At 42.8% G+C, this 22,348-nt stretch overlaps 1 protein-coding gene across 1 annotated transcript in view; it reads left to right on the top strand.

The window, feature by feature from the left end:
- Positions 1-22,348, top strand: part of LOC136373267 (mothers against decapentaplegic homolog 2-like) — a 99,308-nt gene that overhangs the window by 63,195 nt on the left and 13,765 nt on the right. Inside the window, exons 3-5 of the mRNA XM_066338173.1 lie at positions 11,585-11,674; positions 12,813-13,006; positions 13,502-13,636. Coding sequence (XP_066194270.1) covers positions 11,585-11,674; positions 12,813-13,006; positions 13,502-13,636 — 419 coding nt within the window. The remainder of the gene's footprint in view (positions 1-11,584; positions 11,675-12,812; positions 13,007-13,501; positions 13,637-22,348) is intronic.

Raw genomic sequence — 22,348 nt, 5'->3', positions numbered from 1 at the left:
AGCTGCTTCTTCAACACAGAAATTGAAGGAGTGAGGGCAAATCAAACAGGAAACCAAAGTTACTTGGTCTCTGACCTAATCAGAACTTCGAGACTTGCGTAAAGATGCCACTGCCAGCCAAGTGAGCAGATTCTGCATGGCTGCTTTGATGCTGGGATAATGAGGCCAACAGTCAGCAGTTAGAAGGTCATGAAGCCTCACAGCTGCGATCCTTTGCTAAGATCAGGAAATTGAAAAGAGGAATTGGAAAGGAAGGAGCAATTTGTAGCCTTTGGAAATGGCTTTATTCATTTAAGGAAGATCTTGTGAACTCCCCAGGGAAGTAGACCACTGCTGACGAAGGTATCCAGTTTGTGAGAGAATTAGCAGTGCTGGAAATTGTCTATAGTGATCTAAAGAATGACAGTGTCTCTAAAGATCCAGAGGATGTCCCTTGCACACTCACCATGTGAAGGAAGATGGTTCAAAGCGCCCTGCATCATATTCCAGCAGCTTGGTAGCAATGTATTACCTGAAAATGGATATGCCAACTGTAGAGATGGAGCCAGGAAGACACTGAAACTTAGAAGAAACTCTAGGTACTTCCACATCCCTACAGGGCCAGCACCTCAGCTTTTAGGGGCAGCCCAAGAGATCAGTTCTTTCCTGCCCCAGTCCAGAGGAAGCCCCAAGTGCCAGCCACGTAATGAACTCTGGTTCTTTGTGACCAGAGGGGAAGACATGAGGAAGTCGGATGGTGAACCCACCTCTAAGCTGGAAGCCCATGTCAGTGAGCTGAGAGGGAAGAGAATTGTTAAGAAGAGGTCACTCAAGAAGGCTGTCAGTGTAGTTGCTGCAGAGACAAGAAGACAATCAGCCATCTCCCAGACACAACTGAAATCACTTCCTTTGACCCTGGTGAGGGGACATCTGGGGACATTGCAAAGGTCAGACAGCAAGTACTCTGACCAGGAACAGGAATAGAGAGTCCCTACCTTTGCCCAGGAGGAAGAAAGGGATGACTGGGCATACTGGACTATGTGGATTCGATAGCCTGGCACATCAGATCCACAGAAGTATAAAGCTTTAGTAGATATTGGTGCACAGTGTACACTGGTGCCATCAGGGTACAGGGGCACAGAACCCATCTGGATCTCTGGAGTGACAGGGGGATGCCAAGAATTGTCTGTATTGGAGACTGAGGTGAGCTTAACGGGGCAGATGGCAAAATCACCCCATTGTGACTGGCCCAGAGGCCCCCTGTCTCCTTGGTGTGGACTACCTCAGGAGAGGGTACTTCAAGGATCCAAAAGGGTATTGATGGGCTTTTGGTGTCGCTACAGTGAATACAGAGAAGGTCAAACAATTATCCACCCTGCTAGGCCTCTCAGAAGATCCCTTCATCTTGGGATTGCTGCAGGTTGAAGACCATCAGGAGCCAATTGCTACTAGGATGTTGCACTGGCAACAATATTGCACAAACTGAGGCTCCCTGGCTCACATCCATGAGCTGATTCATCAGCTGGAGAGCCAAGGAGTGATCAGCAAGACTCATTTGCCTTTTAATAGTCCATTTGGCCAGTGCCAGTCTGATGCAGGGTATAGGTTAACAGTAGGCTATTGTGGCCTAAATGAAGTAATGCCACCATTGAGTGCTGCTGTAACAGACATTAGAGTTGCAGTATGAACTGGAGTCAAAGGCAGCCAGATGGTGAGCTACAATTGACATTGCCAATGCATTTTTCTCAATTCCTTTGGATGCAGGGTGCAGGCTACAGTTTACTTTCATTTGGGGAGATTTCCAATACACCTGGAATTGACTGCCCCAAGGGTGGAAGCACAGCTCTACTATTTGTCATGGACTGATCCAAACTGAACTGGAAAAAAGTGATGCCCCTGAACATCTACAATATATTGATAATGTCATTGTGTGGGACAATAAGGCAGAAGAAGTGTTTGAGAAAGGGAAGAAAATAATTCAGATTCTTTGGAAAACTGAGTTTTCCAAAAAGAAAAGGAAGGTCAAGGGACCTTGGGAATTTAATGGCAGGGTGGACGCTGTCATGTGCCTACAGAGGTGGTTAACAAAATTTCAACTTTCTCCGCCAGCTAACAAGAAGGAAGCACAAGCTTTTCTAGGCCTCGTAGGATTCTGGAGAATGCATGTTCTAGGTTATAGCCAGCTTCTGAGCCCTCTCTATCAAATGACCTGAAAGAAGAACCGCTTCAAGTGGGGCCTTGAGCAACAAAAGGTCTTTCATGAGAAAGGAGAGAGAGAAAGTGGGGGAGAGAAAGGAGGAGAAAGAGAAAGAGGAGGAGAGAGGGAGCAGGACAGAAAGGAGAGAGAGAGAAAAGAGAGACAAATAGGAATGTGTGAGGAGAGGGAAAGAGAGGGAGAGAAAAGAGGAGAGAGCAGAAGACAAGTCACCACCTGTGGATCCAACAGCATCCTCTGGGTTCTCCTTTGCCCTGGACCTCTTTGTTGTGGGGGTGCCAAGACATTCTTCTGGGGGTATCAACTTTACACAGTCCAAGTTTTGGGTATCTATGGGGTGATCACAGTGACGTTCCTATAACTTGGAGTGATATCTGTATGAGCAATTGCTTCCTTTCCTACAGTTTGCCATGGTTGGAATTTTTGTCCAGATGCGTTAACCAGCATGTGCTAGCCAGATCTCACCTCTGCCTGGTCTGGAATTAGCACCTTCCTGTCACAAATTCCTCCCCTCTATGCTTATCTCAAGTTCCTGTTCTTGTGGCTTTTGGCAAGTTCTTTCCATGGCCTTGACAGTGTTTGAGATGGCAACTCTGTCTTTCAAGTCCTTATGCCACCCAGAACTACCAGTGTAACCCCTAAGCTATATCTCCCAGTGCCAGATCTAGATGCCTCTTGAACACCTCCAGGGATGGTGACTCTTCCACTTCCCTGGGAAACCTATTCCAATGCCTGACCACCTTAACAGTGAATTTTTTTTTTCTAATATCTAATCTGAATCTCCTCTGTCTCAACTTAAGGCCATTTCCTCTGGTCCTCTCACTGCAGGTATGGCAGAAGAGACTGGCCCCCACCTCACTACAACCTCCTTTCCTTTCGTGTAATTGTAGAGGGAGATGAGGTCTACTTGAGCCTCCTCTTCTCTAGACTAAACAAACCCAGCTCCCTCAACCGTTCCTCATAGGACATGCTTTCTAGACCCTTCACAAGCCTTGTTGCCATTCTCTGGACACGCTCCAGCACCTCAATGTCCTTTTTGAAGTGAGGGGTCCAAAACTGAACACAGTAATCAAGGTGCGGCCTCACCAGTGCCGAGTACAAGGGGATGATCACTGCTCTAGTCCTGATGCCTGTGCTATTTCTGATACAGGCCAAGATGCTGTTGGCCTCCTTGGCCACACTGCTGGTTCATATTGAGCCAAGTGTCAACCAGCACTCCCAGGTCCCTTTCTCCCAAACAGCTCTCAAGCCACTCTTCCCGCAGCCTGTAGTGTTGCATGGGCTTCCTGTGACCCAAGTGCAGGAGGCGGCACTTTGCTTATTTAACCTCATGTAGTTGTCCTCAGCTCATTGATGGAGTCTATCCATGTCTTGGTTTGGGAAGACAGGTATCTGTCAGGGAAAGCTGGAGCTTCCCTTGGAATGGAGAATGTAAACTACAACCACCATCACCCTTTTTCCCAATTATAATTTTTTCAGTTAAAAGCTTTTAGGCAAAAGATTTTGGAAATAGAAATAGCAGTTCTTTATTAATATATAACAAAACAAACAAACAAACAAAAACAACTACAGCATTGATAACAAAAAACAGTACCAAGAACTTCAAGGACTTTGCTTCACAAAAAAAAAAAAACAAAACCCCAGGGCAGTTTGGTCTCGGTGCTTTTGTAGGATCCTCAGAGCACCAAGCTGGGAACAGTGGAAAAAAAGTCTCAAGCTGGTAACTGTAGAGTGGCAGAAATGTCCTGGCAGAACAGAGGCAGGGTCCCGGTAAGACAGGGGGATGCAGGGTCATGCTGTAGCAGAAGAGCAGCGCTGATGGAACCACGACGGCAGGGCAGGACGGGCCCGCTCTCGCAGAGTGGCAGAGAAGCTCAGAATTCCAGCGTGAGCAGATGATGGCAGATTTCCCAAGACTGGACTGCAGTGAAATCCTCCAGCAGGAGCACCAGTGCTTTCTCCCCGAATGCCGAAAACCAGACAGCCTGGCTACCTGAAACTTTGTCCTTTTTTCTGCCCCAAAACCCCACCCCCCTCCGAGCTTCAACCATTCTTTTATTTTGTTAAATAGTCTTAAGTACGACATTTAGTCTCCTTGGTAACTTATGGGGAAAAAATTCTTTAGAGTAAAAAGGAACAAAACTTAACCCCCAACAATCCAGATGTCTCTGCAGAGCCCTCCTACCCTTGAGCAGATCGGCACTCCCACCCAACTTGGTGTTGTCTGCAAATTTACTGAGGATTCACTTGATCCCCTTGTCCAGATCATCAATAAAGACATTAAACAGGACCAGCCCCAAAACTGAGCCCTGGGGAACACCGCTAGTGACTGGCCACCAACTGGATTTAGCTCCATATAACATAACTTTCTGGGCCTGTCCATCCAACTGGTTTTTTACCCGTCTAAGAGTCCACCCATGCAAGCCACAAGCAGTCAGTTTTTCTAAGAGGGTGTTGTGGGAGATGATGTCAGATGCTTTACTGAACTCTAGATAGACTACATCCACAGCATTTCTCTCATCTACTAAGTGGGTCACTTTGTCATAGAAGGTGTCTTGGTTTGAGACAATTTACGATGGACACTGAAATGAGTTACCTCTTTAGTTTTAATGAATCCCTTTCCACCAATAAGGAGAAACTAATACAAGTAGATAAGTGAAAAAATAAGTTTGCTAAAAAATGAAACAGCAACAGGCAAAAAGTAAGTTACAGACACTAGTTACAAAGTTGCTGAAATCCCACATACTCCCTGTGAACAGAGAAACCCAAAATGGCAGTGTGTCTCCTTCCCCAAGAGAGTGCCCACCATGTGTGTAGAGAGACAGAGGGAAAAGACAGTGGCAGCCCTCCCTCCAAGATGGTGCGCTCTTCAGGTAACTGTGTGGTCTGTGAGACAAATGGGAGATGGCAGACTAACCCCGCTCGTACACCCTTGCCCCTGGAAGAAAAAAACCCAGGAAGGTAGGAGCTTATGAAGCAGTTTAGTGGCAGATGGGAATTGCTGAAGTTTGTGGGGGTCAGTGCTACCGCTTGTTGCTGCCTGCCACCCACTGGACTTTGCCGGTGGTGGCACTGCTGTCTTGGGTCCCCACTTTCATGGCCGGGGAAGAAAATTGACTCTCAGGCACTGATGAATGGCAGCCCAACCCTGGACCAGTTTAGGCTTTGCACTGCTGACAGATGTTGCAAATTTTACTCTGAAACAGTTTTTGATCATGAAATGCAGCTTCTTGAGTTGCTACTTTTGAGAGTCCCGAAACCTGCCTGAAATAACCCCCTCCAGAGGCCAGAGATAAACAGAAAATAAACCACAAAAAGGAGCCTCTGCCTTGAGCAAGAGCTACAAGGCAAAAGAGAGAGCCAAAATGGCAAGAGAGAGGGCTCCCTGCATGCTCCAACTTTTAAAAGCCCTGGGCACCCTCTGCCCCACTGTTGCGTTTCTGGCTGCATTGCAGGGTCTTAAAGAGACAGTAACAATTTTTTGGCACAGATAGATATAGAATACAGTAACATTTTAGGTTACCCAGGACAAAGGAGATCAGGTTGGTCAAGCAAGACCTTCCTTTTGTAAATCCACTGATTGTCCTGCATGTGCCATGTAGTGGCACTCAGGATCATCTCGTCCATAACCTTCCTTGCCTGGCACCGAAGTAAGGCTGACAGGCCTATAGTTCCCTGGATCATTCCTCCAACTCTTCTTGTAGATAAGCATTGCATTTACTAATTTCCAATTAGCTGGAACTTCTCTGGTTAACCAGGACTGCTGGTATATGATTGAGTGATGTGGCAAGTTCTTTTGCCAGTTTCTTCATTACTCTGGTGTGATCCCCTCTGGGCCCATAGACCTGTGGGTATCTAATTGGCATAGCAGGTCACTAACCATCACATCCTGGATTATAGGGGCTTCACTCAGCTCCCAGTCCCTACCTTCCAGCTCAGGGAGATGGTTATCCTGAGGACAACTTGTCTTGATACTCAGGCAAAGAAGGCATTAAATTACCTCTGCCTTTTCTTCATACCCTGACACTACACCACCCTCTACATTCAGTAAATGGAGACTGTCCTTGACCTTCCTTTTGCTGCAAATGTATTTATAGAAACTTTTTGTTGTCTTTAACTGCAGCAGCTAAATCAAGTTCTAGTTGGGCTTTTGTCCTTCTCATCTTCTCCCTATATATGTCCCTCATGACATCCTTATAGTCCTCCCAAATTATCTGACCCTTCTTCCAGAGATGATAGACTTTTGTTTTTTTCCCCTTAAGTTCCAGCCTAAATTTTCTGTTTTACCAGGCTGGTCTTTCCCTGACAACTTGTCTTTCTACACATGAGGACAGCCTGCTCCTGAATATTTAACATTTCCTTTTTAAAGCACATCTAGCCTTCCTAAACACCTTTGCCCTTCAGGAATAACTCCCCAGGTACTCTGTCAATAAATGTCCTAAACAGGCCAAAGACTGCCTGCCAGAAGTCCAAGGTGGAATTTGGCAGACTTTGTAGGAACTGTCTGTGCTGAATACAATATTGTGTGTAAGCCAATGAACTATATTACACCTAAGCTTATCAAATCAGGCTTTCCTATTACTGTTGTCTTTGAGACCCTCTCTGAACTAGTTCCAAAAGTTTGGTATGTTTCCCTCCCAGCTGTTCTTGAACCTTAGGTGCATCAGGAAGAAGATAACTGGTATGAGAGGAAGGATTCTGTTTTTATTCATCGATTCGTTGATCCTTTTCTCAAAGTTAGTATCAGTGGAGTGTAATGGGACAGTGTCTTCACAGGAGCTTCACCAGTGATGAACCAAAAAAAAAAAAAAAAATCCACAAAAAACCCCAACCAACCAACTAAAAACCAATTAGTATGCAGGGTACAGATCTTCAATCTGTAGACTTCAACCTGTTTTCTCAGGCAAATTTTACACAAGCAGCCAGGAGCAATGTTAATGCATTGGCATTTGCCCATTTGTTGTGTGAAAATTGGATTCTATAAATCTAGTGGTCATTTCTTACTGCTCTAACTCTTGTTTGGATAGCTTGGTGTAGCTCTCAAAGCAAATTCTGCACCTCTTTTCTACCCCACTGTCCTGGGGTGACTTTGTGATGCTTGTATCCCCACTTGTCTGTTCTGTTTGTGCTGGATATTAAGTTCTGCACCTTTAAGACTGGTTTCTGAGAGCACTACAAATGCCTCAGAAAATGTAGGGGTAGACAGATTAAATGGAAGAAAGGCTTGTGATAATAAGATGCAGGGGAAAAAACCCAAATGGAGTCGATTGCCTTGAATGTGGACTTGGCAAACTTGTTAGCGGCTGTAGATTCTAAAAGATATTAAAGATTCAGTAGAAATGTTAGTGGCTCAGTATAATATTTCACAAATAATCAAGTTAAATGTCCAAGACCATTCTGTAATGATTTCTGTGTAATGTAGGCTTTGACTAGCATGATCCTATTTGCATTTTAGGTTTTATTTGCCATTTTTCTAGTGCTACCACTTCAGGTAAAGAGGAGGCTGTCAACTGAACTTGGTGCCTTTTAAGCTCCTTTACAGTTCTGCTTTCTGAGACTGAAGAAGAAGAAAATTATATTTAGCAACTTCTGTATAAACTTTCTGGTACTTTGTATGTAAATATCTTTGAAGTGGTTCTGATGATGTGCCATTCACAAACCTGGGAATTGTGTAGAAGAACAGTAATTGGTGTGGCCCGGTGCTGGGGAATGCCCTAGCTGCTTTCAAGCATAAATTATCACATTCCAGGGCATGAGAGTGTTTCTAGACAAGACTTAACTTATGAGTACAGATGTTAATCCTTGATTCTCCTAAATTCTTTATGGAATCAAGCACAGAAAAGGACTCTTCACAAGGGGTTTTGGATGCTTCAGAATGGTAGATTTAGGAGAGAATGCATCCTATTTATTTTGGGACAATAATTATGTACTCCTGTTTCCCTTTCAGAGGATTTTAGTGGTTGTTTAAACATCTTTCAGAATGCAGTCACCTTTCCGGCTCCACCTTTCTGGGATGAATAGATGTGTCTGCCCTCTGTCAGGCTATTGCTTGCATATGAATGAACATATTTTGGTCTTTCATGGAAATGCTGTGCATGAAGTATGCTTTTTAGGGTTGTGAGGAATTTAATTCTGATTTAGCGTGTATGTGTGTGAACACATACAAGGGGCCTTGTTTACTGTGTAGGTGATGTAGTGGGGGACAGTCTTGCATCTCATGCAATGGGTCTTTTATGTGAGCAGGAGAGTGGAGAGACCACTATTTCCTCAGATGTTTCTTCCAGTGGACAGTTAAAGCTATTTTGAGCTGACTTTATTGATCATATGGGTATATTTCCTGCAAACTCTTTTGTGTTTGTGGATTATTGGAGTTGAGTATAGTCATAGTGTAGATGAACCAGTAAAACATTTCTATTAATCCTAACTCTAAGCAGACATACATCCTGGAAGATAGCATGTCATATAAGCTGCTGTATATTAGAGCAGTTTTGCTCTAACTTCTAACTGTTCACTTTTTCTGTACCTCATGGCCTGCCTTCCCTCCACGGTGTCCTGAGCTTCATTGTAACCTATGACTCTGTTGCAGTCACTTCAGGATATGGTTTGTCTTTCTGTAGGTTTCGAAATATGCTGTCAGCTTTGATAGTTTGAATATTTATAGAGAGAAGAGGTTAGCAATATAAAATATTGTTCCTATTCATCATGCTTTGTCAGGAACTGTGAAATTTTACTTTTGCATGTGCTGTCTTAAGTCTTGTGCAGCAAATGTGTGGCATGCCATGCTTACACCAGTGATGCACCCCACAATTTTGGGAATGTGTAATCTGTAACAGTGTCAGCTTTGGAGCACTGCTTTGTATAAAGGATCCATTGCTCAAAGGTAATGAGCTGACTGTGTCAATTAATATGCAGCAGGCTTTGTGTCTACTGATTGTTCTTCTAATTTAGTGTGTGCAATGGTCTGTCTTACAAGCAGCAGTGGTGAATATTTAAGGATACAGTACAGTGTTGGAATGCTCCCTGGCTGTTGTAATAAGTCAGCCGAGACTCCATTATCTTCATGCAGGGAAAGCCTATTCTTTATTCTCACAATTCATTTTATACAGTTTTTACAGACCTCATGTGGAACTTTAAGTGGTTAATAGCTTTCTTGCCAATTACTCTATTGGTTAGTAAAAGGTATTTTACTTGTCTATCAAATCTCTCTATTCTTGCACTGTTTACATATTTTCTTTACTGATTCTCATGGGACAAATCCCTTGTTATTGCAGGTGCATTTGGTTTTCAACCCAGGAATAGGTTGTTATGCTAACAGGTTCTCATACCAAGATTGTTTTCCCATGGAAATTTGCAAATTGTTTAACTACACTTAGAAGACATGATAGGCTAGCTATTAATTTAATAGAGCAGCCCTGACATTATGAGGCCTTTCTTTTATAATTCTTCTACCTGTCATGATACCTGGCATCCCACAGGCTCCATATGTGTCTTCAGGGCAGTTATTTCAATCATTACGCAGCTTCTGGCAGTCTACCATCCTAGAGACATCTTAGGAACATGAAAAAGAGTGTCTGTATGCTCTGCTGATATAGTGATGCTCGGGATCCCTCTCTACCGACTTTCAAGAGATCTGTGATTGCTGCCTGTGTCTGAGATAGATGTAACTTGTTCAGGAGAGTTGGCTCTTTTGAAGAGCTGGATCTAAATCAGAGAATGGGCCTTCTCATCTGACACTGCTGCTCTCTACTAGACAAATGTTCTCTACCACAAGATTTTACTTGTGTCCGTAATCAGTAAAATGTCAAAGGCCATATTTTACGTAACAATTTTATTTGTGATAAATGCAGGCTGTTGTCCACAATTATAGTCTTATTCCTCATTTGTAGTGCTCATGTAGCTCTACAGTGAATAGAAGTGATCTAGATGAAAAGTAACTCAAAAGTTAAATTTTCTGCCATGTATGTTCTGTGGTCAGATAGCCAGTTGATAGATTTGGGTTGCTGCTCAATTGCATGAACATTTCAGCCTCCCTGGAATGGCACTAAAAATGAGGTGTTTGGGACAGGCAAGAAGGGGACAAGAACCATTTATTCCCTTCATCAGTAGCCCACACTTATGTCTTCTTGTTTCATAACACTAATGAATTTTCCCTGTGTAGGGAGGAGAAATAAAAATACCTACTTCACTTCTCTTCCATTAAGCACTCAATCCAAACTTGTGACTGTATCAACTAAGTTTAGTAGTTTAAATCGCAACAGCTATATTTAAAACCGGGAGTTTGGTGAACATGGATTTTTTTCTTTGTGTTGCAACTTTTCACAGGCTATTAATTTTAAAGGGACTGTAGCACACAGTCAGACTCCAGGCTCTGTAATTAGGAAGTAGAGATGTAAGTTGCTTGTGAACCAAATTCTTGTAATTTCTGAGATGCAAAGTCTAGTTGTATGTCACATATAAAAAATAAATTGTCCATTTTTAGTGGTCACAGAGCAAGTCTGTGATAGAGCTGAGTTGGATTTATGCTTCTGAGTCTGCTTTCTATTTACAAAGCCATGCTGTTTTCTTGCTTTGTTTAAATCTGATGCTACTTTTAGTTTGTGCCTATGACTGAAGGCTCCTTTTTCTTTACTGTTGTGATCTTGTCCTTAAACCAGTTTGGTAAAAAATTAGTTGTCTCTCTTTTCCTCCTCCTCGATTTAGCAATTAAAGGTTTGTTTTCTTGTAGTTGAATCCTAAAATGCTATACTGTAAAACTGTGTTAAACATTCTGTGTTTTGTATATTTTGGAAAAGAATATTTAGTTCTTTAATCAAGGAGAGTACTGAAAACAGTGAGAAGTATTAGCTACAATGTGCTTTTCTTTAAAGTCTGAATTTTCCTCTTTTGGGGAAAGCAGCAAATTAGTATGTGCATGGAGAATGAGATTAATGCTTAAGTGGTGGTACCTGAAAGTTAGATTGTGATGTTCAGTTTCAGATATACATGGCATTTGTTTGAAATATTAGGGAATCTTATGTTTAAAAACAAACAAAAAAAACCCAAGAAACAAACCCAGAAATTACCCTTTAAAACTGATTTTTTTAAGAGCTAGGCTGAAGTTTTTCCTGTTTTAAGTAACGTTACAACTGTACTGACTACTTAAAAGCAGATAACTTGTTCAACTTTTAAAAACATTTATCATTTACCTTGAATCACTTGTTCCATTTTGATAGCCTCCTTCATATAGAAAATATAGCATGTGATGTCAGTCTAAATGCAAGTCTAACAATGCTCTATCTTCTATGTGAAAGGAAGTATTCTGTATGTTTTTCCATGTTTGACACCATAGTGTTTTGAATAACCATGTTCCATATTCATATCAATTTTTTGTTTTCAATTTATTATGCACAGCACTTGTTCTGAAATTTGGGGACTGAGTACACCAAACACGATAGATCAGTGGGATACAACAGGCCTTTACAGCTTCTCTGAACAAACCAGGTGAATATTCTGCCCTCTTGCATCATAGAAATCTTGTGGGAGGGATTGGCTTTGGAGGGTCTGTAATGGGATACTTTAGCTGTAAAATAGACTAAAATGTTTCCTAGGCCTCTCATGGTACAGCATTTTAAGATATTTGCTTGCCAGTGTAGAAATCCAAGTGTTATCAGCTGATGTTTTGACCAATGAAACGCTAATTCTGCAATATTGATTTTTCATGACAGTGCTATTGAAAGAATGGGAAGACTTGTTAAATGCAAGCTTTAATGATTTGGTATTTATATTAACAAAGCTGGGAAGCTTGATTCTTTAGGCCTAATCTTACAAAGTGTTTAAACTGCTTTGTATGTCACAAGCTTTCAGTTAAATCTTGCTACTTGGCTCAGATATGAGCTACTAAAAAATTGTTTGTAAATTCTTCAGTAGTTAATGGCAGGCAAATTCTAAACAGGGTTTTTATTTTTTCATGTCACATTACTTGATTTGTGTATTGAGGTTTGTCTCTCATCTCATAATCATAAACATCTGTATTTGTGTAAGCATATGCAGTCTATCTTAAAACTAGCAAAATTATTTCAGCTGGTAGTAAGGCAGACAAAGTCAAGAAGATAAACTGTACAGTCCTTAAAAGATGTGCATTCATGCTTTTTGCATTACAGTTATACTGCCATGTGGATCACTTGGGCAGCTGACTGCTTAAAGGCTTATTTGCAGTCCTGTGGGAATTCTTAAACTTAAAGCCTTAAAGCATCTATGCCATAGCAAAGCTTTGAGGCTTAGTAATGGAAGGGACCATTAAGTGTGTGATTTTATTTTTGGTTTTTAACAACTCTCTTCTGCATTTAAAAAAATATAGGAAGCAATCATCCTAAATACTTGGTTGGAGGTAAAGTGACTTATAATGAAGTCTAAATTTACTGGCAATGATTTGAGCAACTCAAATATAACTTAAGAGACTGCTGATATGATCATTTTTATCACATTTGAAGCCTTTCAACAAGAGTATAAATGTCACTAGCAGTATCAATCCACTGAATTCTGAGAATTAATAAACTACTCATCCTATGAGTGTACACTCTTGCTTGAGTGACTAAGAGCATGCAGTCTGTAAAAACTTTTTAACATCTTTCCCCTCCAGATCTCTCGATGGCCGTCTACAGGTATCTCATCGTAAGGGATTGCCGCATGTTATTTACTGTCGTTTGTGGCGCTGGCCAGATCTTCACAGTCACCATGAACTTAAAGCAATTGAAAACTGTGAATATGCTTTTAATCTTAAAAAGGATGAAGTATGTGTAAACCCTTACCACTACCAGAGGGTGGAGACACCAGGTAGGAAGACTACTTCTGACTTTGTGTAGCATCTGTACGTACTTGATCAGCATAATGTTATAAGTGAAAAAAAGAAAGATGATTCTTTCTCTTGCCAAAACTATAAGATTCTTAGATACAGCTTTTGAGAAAATCACCCCTAATAGTTTTTAATAATAAAGTTACTGAAAAATCTTTATGAATGGGGAGATACCTTTACCCCTGATAAACAGTTCCAGGGCTGCTAGTAGTTTCCAGACGGCTAAATACAACCCAGACTTAAAAGGAGAACAGAGATGATTCACCTTTGCTAATGTGGAATAGTCTTACTCAAGAGGCACTTCAGGAATCTGTCTCTAACACTAGCAGTACAATTGTAATACTAGTAGAGATTCAGAAAATTTCAAACATCGGAAGAAATTGTTAGATTGTTTAGAAATATATTTTTTTTCCTTTTAGCTCACAGAAGCATGCATTTTGAGGGTCTTACTAATGCTTTGAATTTTGCTTTTCCAGTCTTGCCTCCTGTACTAGTGCCACGGCATGCTGAGATTTTAACAGAACTGCCGCCTCTCGATGACTATACCCATTCCATTCCTGAAAACACTAACTTTCCAGCTGGAATTGAACCACAGAGCAATTACATACCAGGTATTTTCTTAACTTTCGCTGTAAACACTACATTTAACATTGTGCTGATGAAACAAAGATGGTAATTTTATGCTCCTGAGTGATCAAATTAATTGCAAGATGTGCCAATAAGTTAGATCTAGTTGATTTTGTGTATTAGTTCCAATGGAAATGCCTGAATATTGCTGTTTGCAGAACATGATCCTGTGTGAAACTATATTGCTTACTTGGTTTCAGTAGCTTATTTAAGACTCAGAATGCTAATGAGAGAGAAATAGACCTTTATCTTATGCTTTCAATCTGTTTTACAAGCATATAGGGGTTGCAAAATGCTGTGTGTTGGAGATTGAGCACCAGTTTACTACTCAATCTCACCACATGTAGTTTGTGGAGAAAACTTTAAGTTGCAAATCAGAGATTTAGTGTTTTGATCTGTAGTCCACAATGGATCAAGGTCTGCGTTGTGTATTTGTTACTATTGTGTGCACAGTTTTGTCTTTTTAGTATGAAAGAAAAACCTAACAGTACTGAAATCAAAGAATTCCTTCTTCCCCTTCTTTGCCCCTTCCCCACCCCAAGACTAACTGTCCTAGGGTGCCGTTTTGATGCTTGTATCCCCAATCGTCTGTTCTGTCTGTGTTGGATATTGAGTTCTGTGCCTTTAAGACTGGTTTTGAGAGGGAAGCAGGGAGAAGAAGAAGTACACTGTTTGTTTTGGAGAAACTGCTCACTCCTCCACATTCCTTCTCCGGAGACTGTTTGTCTGAGGCACGGACAGCAGCGGGACAGAGATCTCTTGTGCTTTTACTTAGTTTTAGCTAGCTAGGGCAGAGAAGTTCCCTGGACTGTTTCTTTACTTTTTCTTGGGACTTTTTAAATCTGCTCCGGACTGAAAGACCCAGAGGAGCACTGGGAGCTTGCACCTGTGGCCCACTGGGGCCTGGACCTCCGGAGGGACTGATAAGAGACCAAGTGAGCTGAGCTACCCACGACAAGGATTTTGTGAATTTACCATCTCGCTCCAGAGCAACAAAAGGTTTTATTGTTTCATATTATTGATTCTTTGTGCTTCTGGGCACTTTGTTTGTTAAATAAATAGTTTTTTCCACTTTTCTCCGAGGAAGTTCTTTCTCGGACCATTTGGGATAGGGGCCGTTTGGGTTTGTTCTCCAGAGGAACCCCATTTGGGGGTTTCCTCCCAAATTTGCCCTAAACCAGGACAATGCATTTTTAATTGGTGCCCAACTGTGTGGCTTGAGAGAGAGTGGAAAAAACTTGTATTGATTATTGATTGCATTTTGGTTGTACTTGTGTGGGGACAGAGTACTCAGTAGCCATGTTCTTCTTGAATTCATAATGTCTCTTGGAATGGAGTTCTTTCTGTGTTTCTGTTCACTAGGCTTCTTTGAGGTTTTAATACCTTTTTGGTCCCTAGGTTTGTTTTCTTATCCAGAAATAGCCCCAGTGTTGTCCCTAACACATAGCTTTTACAGTAGAGCTGCACGGATTAGAATTGCTATTTTGTTGGGCTCAGTGGTAATGATTTATAGGAAGTTTATACAGGTACTAGAGTTTGTGCCAGGTATGTTTGGTTTATGGCTTCTTCATCCTACCTTGTGTCCTAGTTCCAGCAGTGTGTTTTGGGGATTTATTAGTAACTGCAACCAGTTTGCTAGAGGAGGAATAGGGGATGAAGCTTTTCAGCCTCTCCTGTCCCTCTTCTCTTTTCAATCTGTTACATCACTTTTGAAAAATGTTCAGTGTCCCCTGAATGTAAAGAGACCACCTTCCTGGTATTTCATCTGGTAAGCTTCCTCTATATAGTCTGTAGCTTGTCTAGAATGAGGGCTGAGATGTCCAGAGGAGCTGATGAGACCCCTGATCCAGAAGTAGGCCCAGGTGTGGAAAATCCTGAGTGGTGTGGAGAATGGGAGGGAATGGGCCGAACCTTGAAGGAATTTTCTGACCCTATAGCCTGGGACTTTTCACGTGAAAAAATTCAGAACCCAGACAAGGTTGGGAAATATCTGGAAGAGAAGTGCCATGATGACTCTAAGGAGGAAAAGCTCATTGCAATAAGCTGGGCCCTGGCATATGCTTATTGCATGCTGCTAGATACTGTAGGGCAGCAGATAAAGAAAGGGTGGACAGGGAGATAAATCAGCAGCTACCCTAGTCACTCAGGCTGCAGCCAACCCCACAGCTACTCAGATTGTAGCTAAACCAGACAGGGAGCCTAAGACATTGGCAGTTCCTAAGAGAAAAAAGCACACATGCAAGACTGATCAACCAGTGGACAGTGATCCAGGTGAAGGACTATCAATACTTCCTGACACCCAATCAGAAGCCCAACCAATTGACATCCAATCAGAAGCTGAAGCAACTGACACAAGATTAGGAGCCTGACCAGCTGGCACAAGATCAGGAGCCACTATTGAGTCCCTTTCCCTGAAGGGCCTTGGTGGCCTAAGAAAGGATTACACTCGACGACCTAATGAATCTATAATTAGTTGGTTAGTCTGTCTTTGGGATGCTGCAGGCGAGGCTACAGTGCTGGACGGCACTGAAGCAAGGCATTTGGGCTCCCTGTCACATGATCCGGTTATCAACCAAGGAATGATGAGGGAGTATCACCCTTGCAGTCTTGGGGAACGGGTACAGGGAAGTCTGGCACAAACAAATCTGTGTGCAGACAATCTCTATATGCAGCAAACCCAGTGGAAGACCATAGAACAAGGAATTCAACACTTGAGAGAAATGGCAGTGGTTGAGATTGTCTTCTCAGATGACCTAAACACTAAGAACCCAGACTTGGTATCATGTACACCCATGATGCGGTGAAAACTTTTATGACATGGGCCACAAGAATACTCTTCTGCTTTAGCAATAATGAAGTGGGATGACACGGGGGAGAGTGTGCTGGATATGGCAAGGAAGCTTCGAACATATGCAGATGCCGTGCATGGTCCAACACATGCAAGAATCGCAGCTGTGGAAACCTGTCTGCAGAAATTAGAAGGCAAAATAGAGGAGAACCACAGGAAACTCAGGGAGGAGATTAAAGAGGACCTTCTCCAAGTCTCTGCATTACAGGTCAGAGGTTCTGACACCAAACGCAGATGTTCCCCAGATAAAGAGAGAAGGGACACACTATGAGATGAGCTGTGGTACTTCCTGCGTGATTGTGGAGAAAATATCAGGAGATGGGATGGAAAATCTACTGCTGATCAGGTGAGATGTGTGTCTGAATTAGAAGACAGCAAGACTCAGAGAGGAAGTTCCACCAAAAAGGAAGTAGCTCCAGTTACCCAGGGAAAGAAGGATAACCAGGCTTAGAGAGGCCCTGCCTCTAGCCAGGTAGAGGCTAGGGAAATCCATGTTTTTTGGACTGTGTAGATTCGTTGGCCTGGCACATTAGAACCACAAAAATATGAGGCCTTGGTTGACCCTGGTGCACAGTGCACATTACTCCCATAAAGACATCTGGGGGAAGAATCTATTTCTATTGCTGACATGACAGGGGGATCACAGGATTTGACTTTGGTGGAAGCTGATGTGAGCCTGGCTGGAAATGAGTGGAAGAGACACTCTATTGTGACTGGCCCAGAGGCTCCATGCATTTTGGGCATAGACTTCCTCCGAAATGGATATTTCAAAGACCCAAAGGGATTCAGGTGGGCGTTCAGGATAGCAGCTGTAGAGACACAGGGTGTTAAGCAATTGAACACCTTGCCTGTACTATCAGAGAACCCATCTGCAGTAGGACTTCTGAAGGGGGAAGAGCAACAAGTACCAGTTGCCACTTCGACAGTGCATCACTGACAGTACAGAAAAACTCGAGATGCTGTGATTGCCATCCACAAGTTGATCCGTGAGCTGGAGAGTCAAGGGGTGGTCAGCAAAACATACTCACCCTTCAACTGCCCCATTTAGCCTCTGCGTAAATCTGAAGGAGAATGGAGATTGAATGTGGACTATCATGCCTTGAATGAAGTGACTCCACCATTGAGTGCTGCTGTGCCAGACATGTTAGAGCTCCAGTATGAGCTGGAGTCCAAGGCAGCAAAGTGGTATGCCACTACTGACATTACCAATGCATTTTTCTCCATTCCTTTGGCAGCAGAATGCAGGTCTCAGTTTGCTTTCACGTGGAGGGGAGTGCAGTACACCTGGAACCGACTGCCCCAGGGGTGGAAGCACAGTCCTACCATCTGCCATGGACTGATCCAGACTGCACTAGAAAAGGGTGAGGCTCCAGAAGATCTGCAGTACATCGATGACATCATTGTATGGGGGAACACTGCAGCAGAAGTGTTTGAGAAAGGAGAGAAAATAATCCAGATTCTCCTGGAAGCCAGTTTTGCCATCAAGAAAAGCAAAGTTAAGGGACTTGCCTGAGAGATCCAGTTCCTGGGAATGAAGTGGGAAGATGGATGGTGGCAGATTCCCACTGAGGTCATCAAGATCACAGCAATGTCTTCACCAACCAACAAGAAGGAAACACAAGCTCTCTTAGGTACCATAGGCTTTTGGAGAATGCATATTCCTGAGTACAGCCAGATTGTGAGCCCTCTACCTGGTCACCTGGAAGAAGAACACTTTCCAGTGGAGCCCTTAACAGCAACATGCCTTTCCCCAGATCAAACAAGAGATCGCTCATTCAGTAGCCCTTGGCCCAGTCAGGACAGGACCCAATGTGAAGAACGTGCTCTATTCTGCAGCCGGGAGCCATGGTCTGTCCTGGAACCTTTGGCAGAAGGTGCCTGGGGAGACTCGAGGCTGACCACTGGGATTCTGGAGTTGAAGCTACAGAGAGTCTGAAGCCAACTCCACTCCAACAGAGAAGGAAATTTTAGCAGCCTATGAAGGAGTCTGAGCTGCCTCAGAGGTAATAGGCGCTGAAACACAACTCCTCCTGGCACCCCGACTACCGGTGCTGGGGTGGATGTTCAAAGCAGAGGTTCCCTCCACCCACCATGCCACCAGTGCCACATGGAGTAAGTGCATTGCTCTCATCACACAGCGTGCCCGTAATGGAAAACTGAATCGCCCTGGATTTTGGACATAATTACAAATTGGCCTGAAGGTGAAAATTTTAGTCTCACTGATGAAAAGGAACAAGAGCAAGTGACATGTGCTGAAGAAGCTCCACCGTATAACCAACTGCCAGCAGAAGAAACACGCTATGCTCTTTTCACTGATGGTTCCTGTCGCATCACAGGGATGAACCAGAAGTGGAAAGCAGCCATATGGAGCCTCACACAACAGGCTGCACAAGCCACTGAAGGAGAAGGTGGATCGAGCCAACTCACTGAACTCAAAGCCGTTCAATTGGCCCTGGACATTGCTGAAAGAGAGAAGTGGCCAAAGCTCTGCCTCTTCACTGATTCGTGGATGGTAGCCAGGACTCTATGGGGATGGTTGAAGAAGTGGGAAAAGGCTAATTTTCAGCGTAGAGAAAAACCAATTTGGGCTGCTGATGAGTGGAAAGACATCGCTAATAGGGTAGAGAAACTACCTGTCAAAGTCCATCATGTAGATGCCCATGTCCCCAAGAGTTGAGCTAATATGGTGCACCAAAACAACGAGCAGGTAGATCAGGCTGCAAAGATAGAGGTGTCAAAGACAGACGTAGATTGGCAACACAAGGGAGAGTTGTTCCTAGCTCCATGGGCCCAAGATGCCTCAGGTCATCAGGGCAGAGATGCCACCTATAAGTGGGCACGAGACCAAGGGGTGGATCTCACCATGGACAGTATTTCTCAGGTTATCCATGACCGTGAGACGTGTGCTGTGATCAAGCAAGCCAAGTAAATGAAGCCCTTATGGTATGGTGGGCGGTGGTCCAAATATAAGTATGGTGAGGCCTGGCAGACTGATTATATTACACTGCCCCAGACACACCAAGGTAAGCGCTATGTGCTCACAATGGTCGAAGCCACCACAGGATGGCTGGAGACCTACCCTGTGCCTCATGCTACAGCCCGTAACACCCTTCTAGGCCTTGAAATTCAAGTTCTTTGGAGGCATGGTACCCCTGAGAGGATTGAGTCAGACAATGGGACTCATTTCAAGAATAGCCTGATCAACAGCTGGGCTAGGGAACATGGCATTGAGTGGGTGTACCAAATACCCTACCATGCACTAGCTGCCAAAAAAGTGGAGAGATACAATGGACTATTAAAAACCACCTTGAAAGCTTTAGGTGGGGGATCTTTCAAAAATTTGGAGCAGAATTTAGCAGAGGCCACCTGGTTAGTTACCACCCAAGGCTCCACCTACAGAGTAGGCCTTGCCCAGTCTGAGCTTCTACATACAGTAGATGGAGATAAAGTCCCTGTAGCACATGTAAGAGGTTTTTTAGGGAAGATAGTTTGGATCAATTCTGCCTCAAGTAGAGACAAACCCATTCGTGAGATTGTCTTTGCTCAGGGTCCAGGTTGCACATGGTGGGTAATGCAGAAAGATGGAACAACACGATGTGTACCTCAGGGAGATCTGACTGTTGGGTGAGAACCATGTGCAAATGTCACTTTTTGTTGAATGTCACTGCCGTTGCCTATATATAGCAGTATATTGTTTTTATATAGATATATATATGTATAATGTATGTGTTTCTATAGCTAGAATTTATTTAGTTTTGGTAATAAGTTGACAATATGGGGATAAGGGGTTCAATGTCCTAGGGTGCCGTTTTGATGCTTGTATCCCCAATCGTCTGTTCTGTCTGTGTTGGATATTGAGTTCTGTGCCTTTAAGACTGGTTTTGAGAGGGAAGCAGGGAGAAGAAGAAGTACACTGTTTGTTTTGGAGAAACTGCTCACTCCTCCACATTCCTTCTCCGGAGACTGTTCGTCTGAGGCACGGACAGCAGCGGGACAGAGATCTCTTGTGCTTTTACTTAGTTTTAGCTAGCTAGGGCAGAGAAGTTCCCTGGACTGTTTCTTTACTTTTTCTTGGGACTTTTTAAATCTGCTCCGGACTGAAAGACCCAGAGGAGCACTGGGAGCTTGCACCTGTGGCCCACTGGGGCCTGGACCTCCGGAGGGACTGATAAGAGACCAAGTGAGCTGAGCTACCCACGACAAGGATTTTGTGAATTTACCATCTCGCTCCAGAGCAACAAAAGGTTTTATTGTTTCATATTATTGATTCTTTGTGCTTCTGGGCACTTTGTTTGTTAAATAAATAGTTTTTTCCACTTTTCTCCGAGGAAGTTCTTTCTCGGACCATTTGGGATAGGGGCCGTTTGGGTTTGTTCTCCAGAGGAACCCCATTTGGGGGTTTCCTCCCAAATTTGCCCTAAACCAGGACACTAACCTGCTACAGTGCACCCAGAAGCTGGTTCTATTACTGTAACATAAAATTGGTGACCTCTCTTTCATGCCTCAACTTTGTGTTTCCTATCCCTTCAGGAAGTTGCCTGGAGTGTAAAACCAAGTGAAGCTGAAGTTTTCTCATAAATGTTTAGTGCAGCTATGTTATGAACAAGCTGGAAATTCAGATCTGGCCTCTCTTGAAGAATAAAATGACTTTAAACTCAAATATGTGCAATGTATAAATTGTATCTATTTGTCTTAAAGAGGTCGTTGATTGTGTTTTCTTTAAATGTTACAAAGAATTGAAATGGCATTAAAAATGCAATAAATTTGTTCTCATCTGTTTAATCTGGGCCATGTGTGTTTCCAGCTCAGGACAGCAGATCTTTAAAGAGCAATTTAAGGGGATAGAAATTGGTGCTGCTTTCCTAAATGATGTATGCCTTTTTTGACTCAGTCTGAGGGTGTTGCTTTTTTATCTTCTTTTTTGTTAGTTGGGATTGAATGCTCAAGAGACAGTGTTTCGTGTTCGGACTCAGATATTTAATAATTCATATCTACATTACAGTCTCACAAGCTGTGAGTTCTAGCTAACAAAGTAAAAAAATTACTCCGTCTCTTTCTTTACAAGGCCTTTTAAGGATAAACTGTCCAATTATGAAATGACACCTGAATTATTTTTACTTTTAACCCAATAACCAACCACCCATGGTCCGCAATGCGGATTTTTCTATCCAGTTACAAAATACCACCCAGACCCATAAGGAAGAAGGTGAAAAAGGAGAACTAGCCTACACCCTAAAACCTCCATCTTGCTTTATATAAATTACTCTATTCTAAAACCTTAAACTTTTAAGTTTCCCACCATGTGGTATTACACACTTCTATTCAAACTACACACCCATAATCCCAGTGCTATCATTCAATTTTGGAAGCCTTTTCCAAGGCCTCAGGTCAAACATAGTGTTTTCTTGGGAGATCAGTGCCTGTCAGCATAGAGTCTTAAATTCTCAGTAGCCAGGGTTACAACATGAGGGCTTTTGATACCATTTGCTAACAACTTACTGGAAAGCTACCATTTGCAAATTCAATGCTAAGGAAATGAGCTAAAGCAGCTAGGTAGTTATTTGCAGGAAGTATGTTCAAGGTAATTGTGGGTATTCACATGATTTTCAAATAGTTATGCATCTAACCACACCTTGCCTCCTTATCTTTGTCACTTTGACCCTCCTGTGTATTCATGGCATCTTACTTTATTTGACCTTGCTGAATTAATCTTGAACACTCTAGCTAGGTTTTGATAAATCTTATGTGTCTTGACAGCCTGCTTCAGAGAACCATTTTCTTTAGCAATAGGCCAGACTAAGATCATGGTAGCTTTGCACAACAATACTGTCTCAGTATATGGTCTATA

Source organism: Sylvia atricapilla, chromosome W (assembly GCF_009819655.1).
Source record: "Sylvia atricapilla isolate bSylAtr1 chromosome W, bSylAtr1.pri, whole genome shotgun sequence".
NCBI classification, from domain to species: domain Eukaryota; kingdom Metazoa; phylum Chordata; class Aves; order Passeriformes; family Sylviidae; genus Sylvia; species Sylvia atricapilla.
The sequence above is the reverse complement of the archived record's forward strand: the minus strand, read 5'-3'. Positions and strand labels throughout refer to the sequence as shown.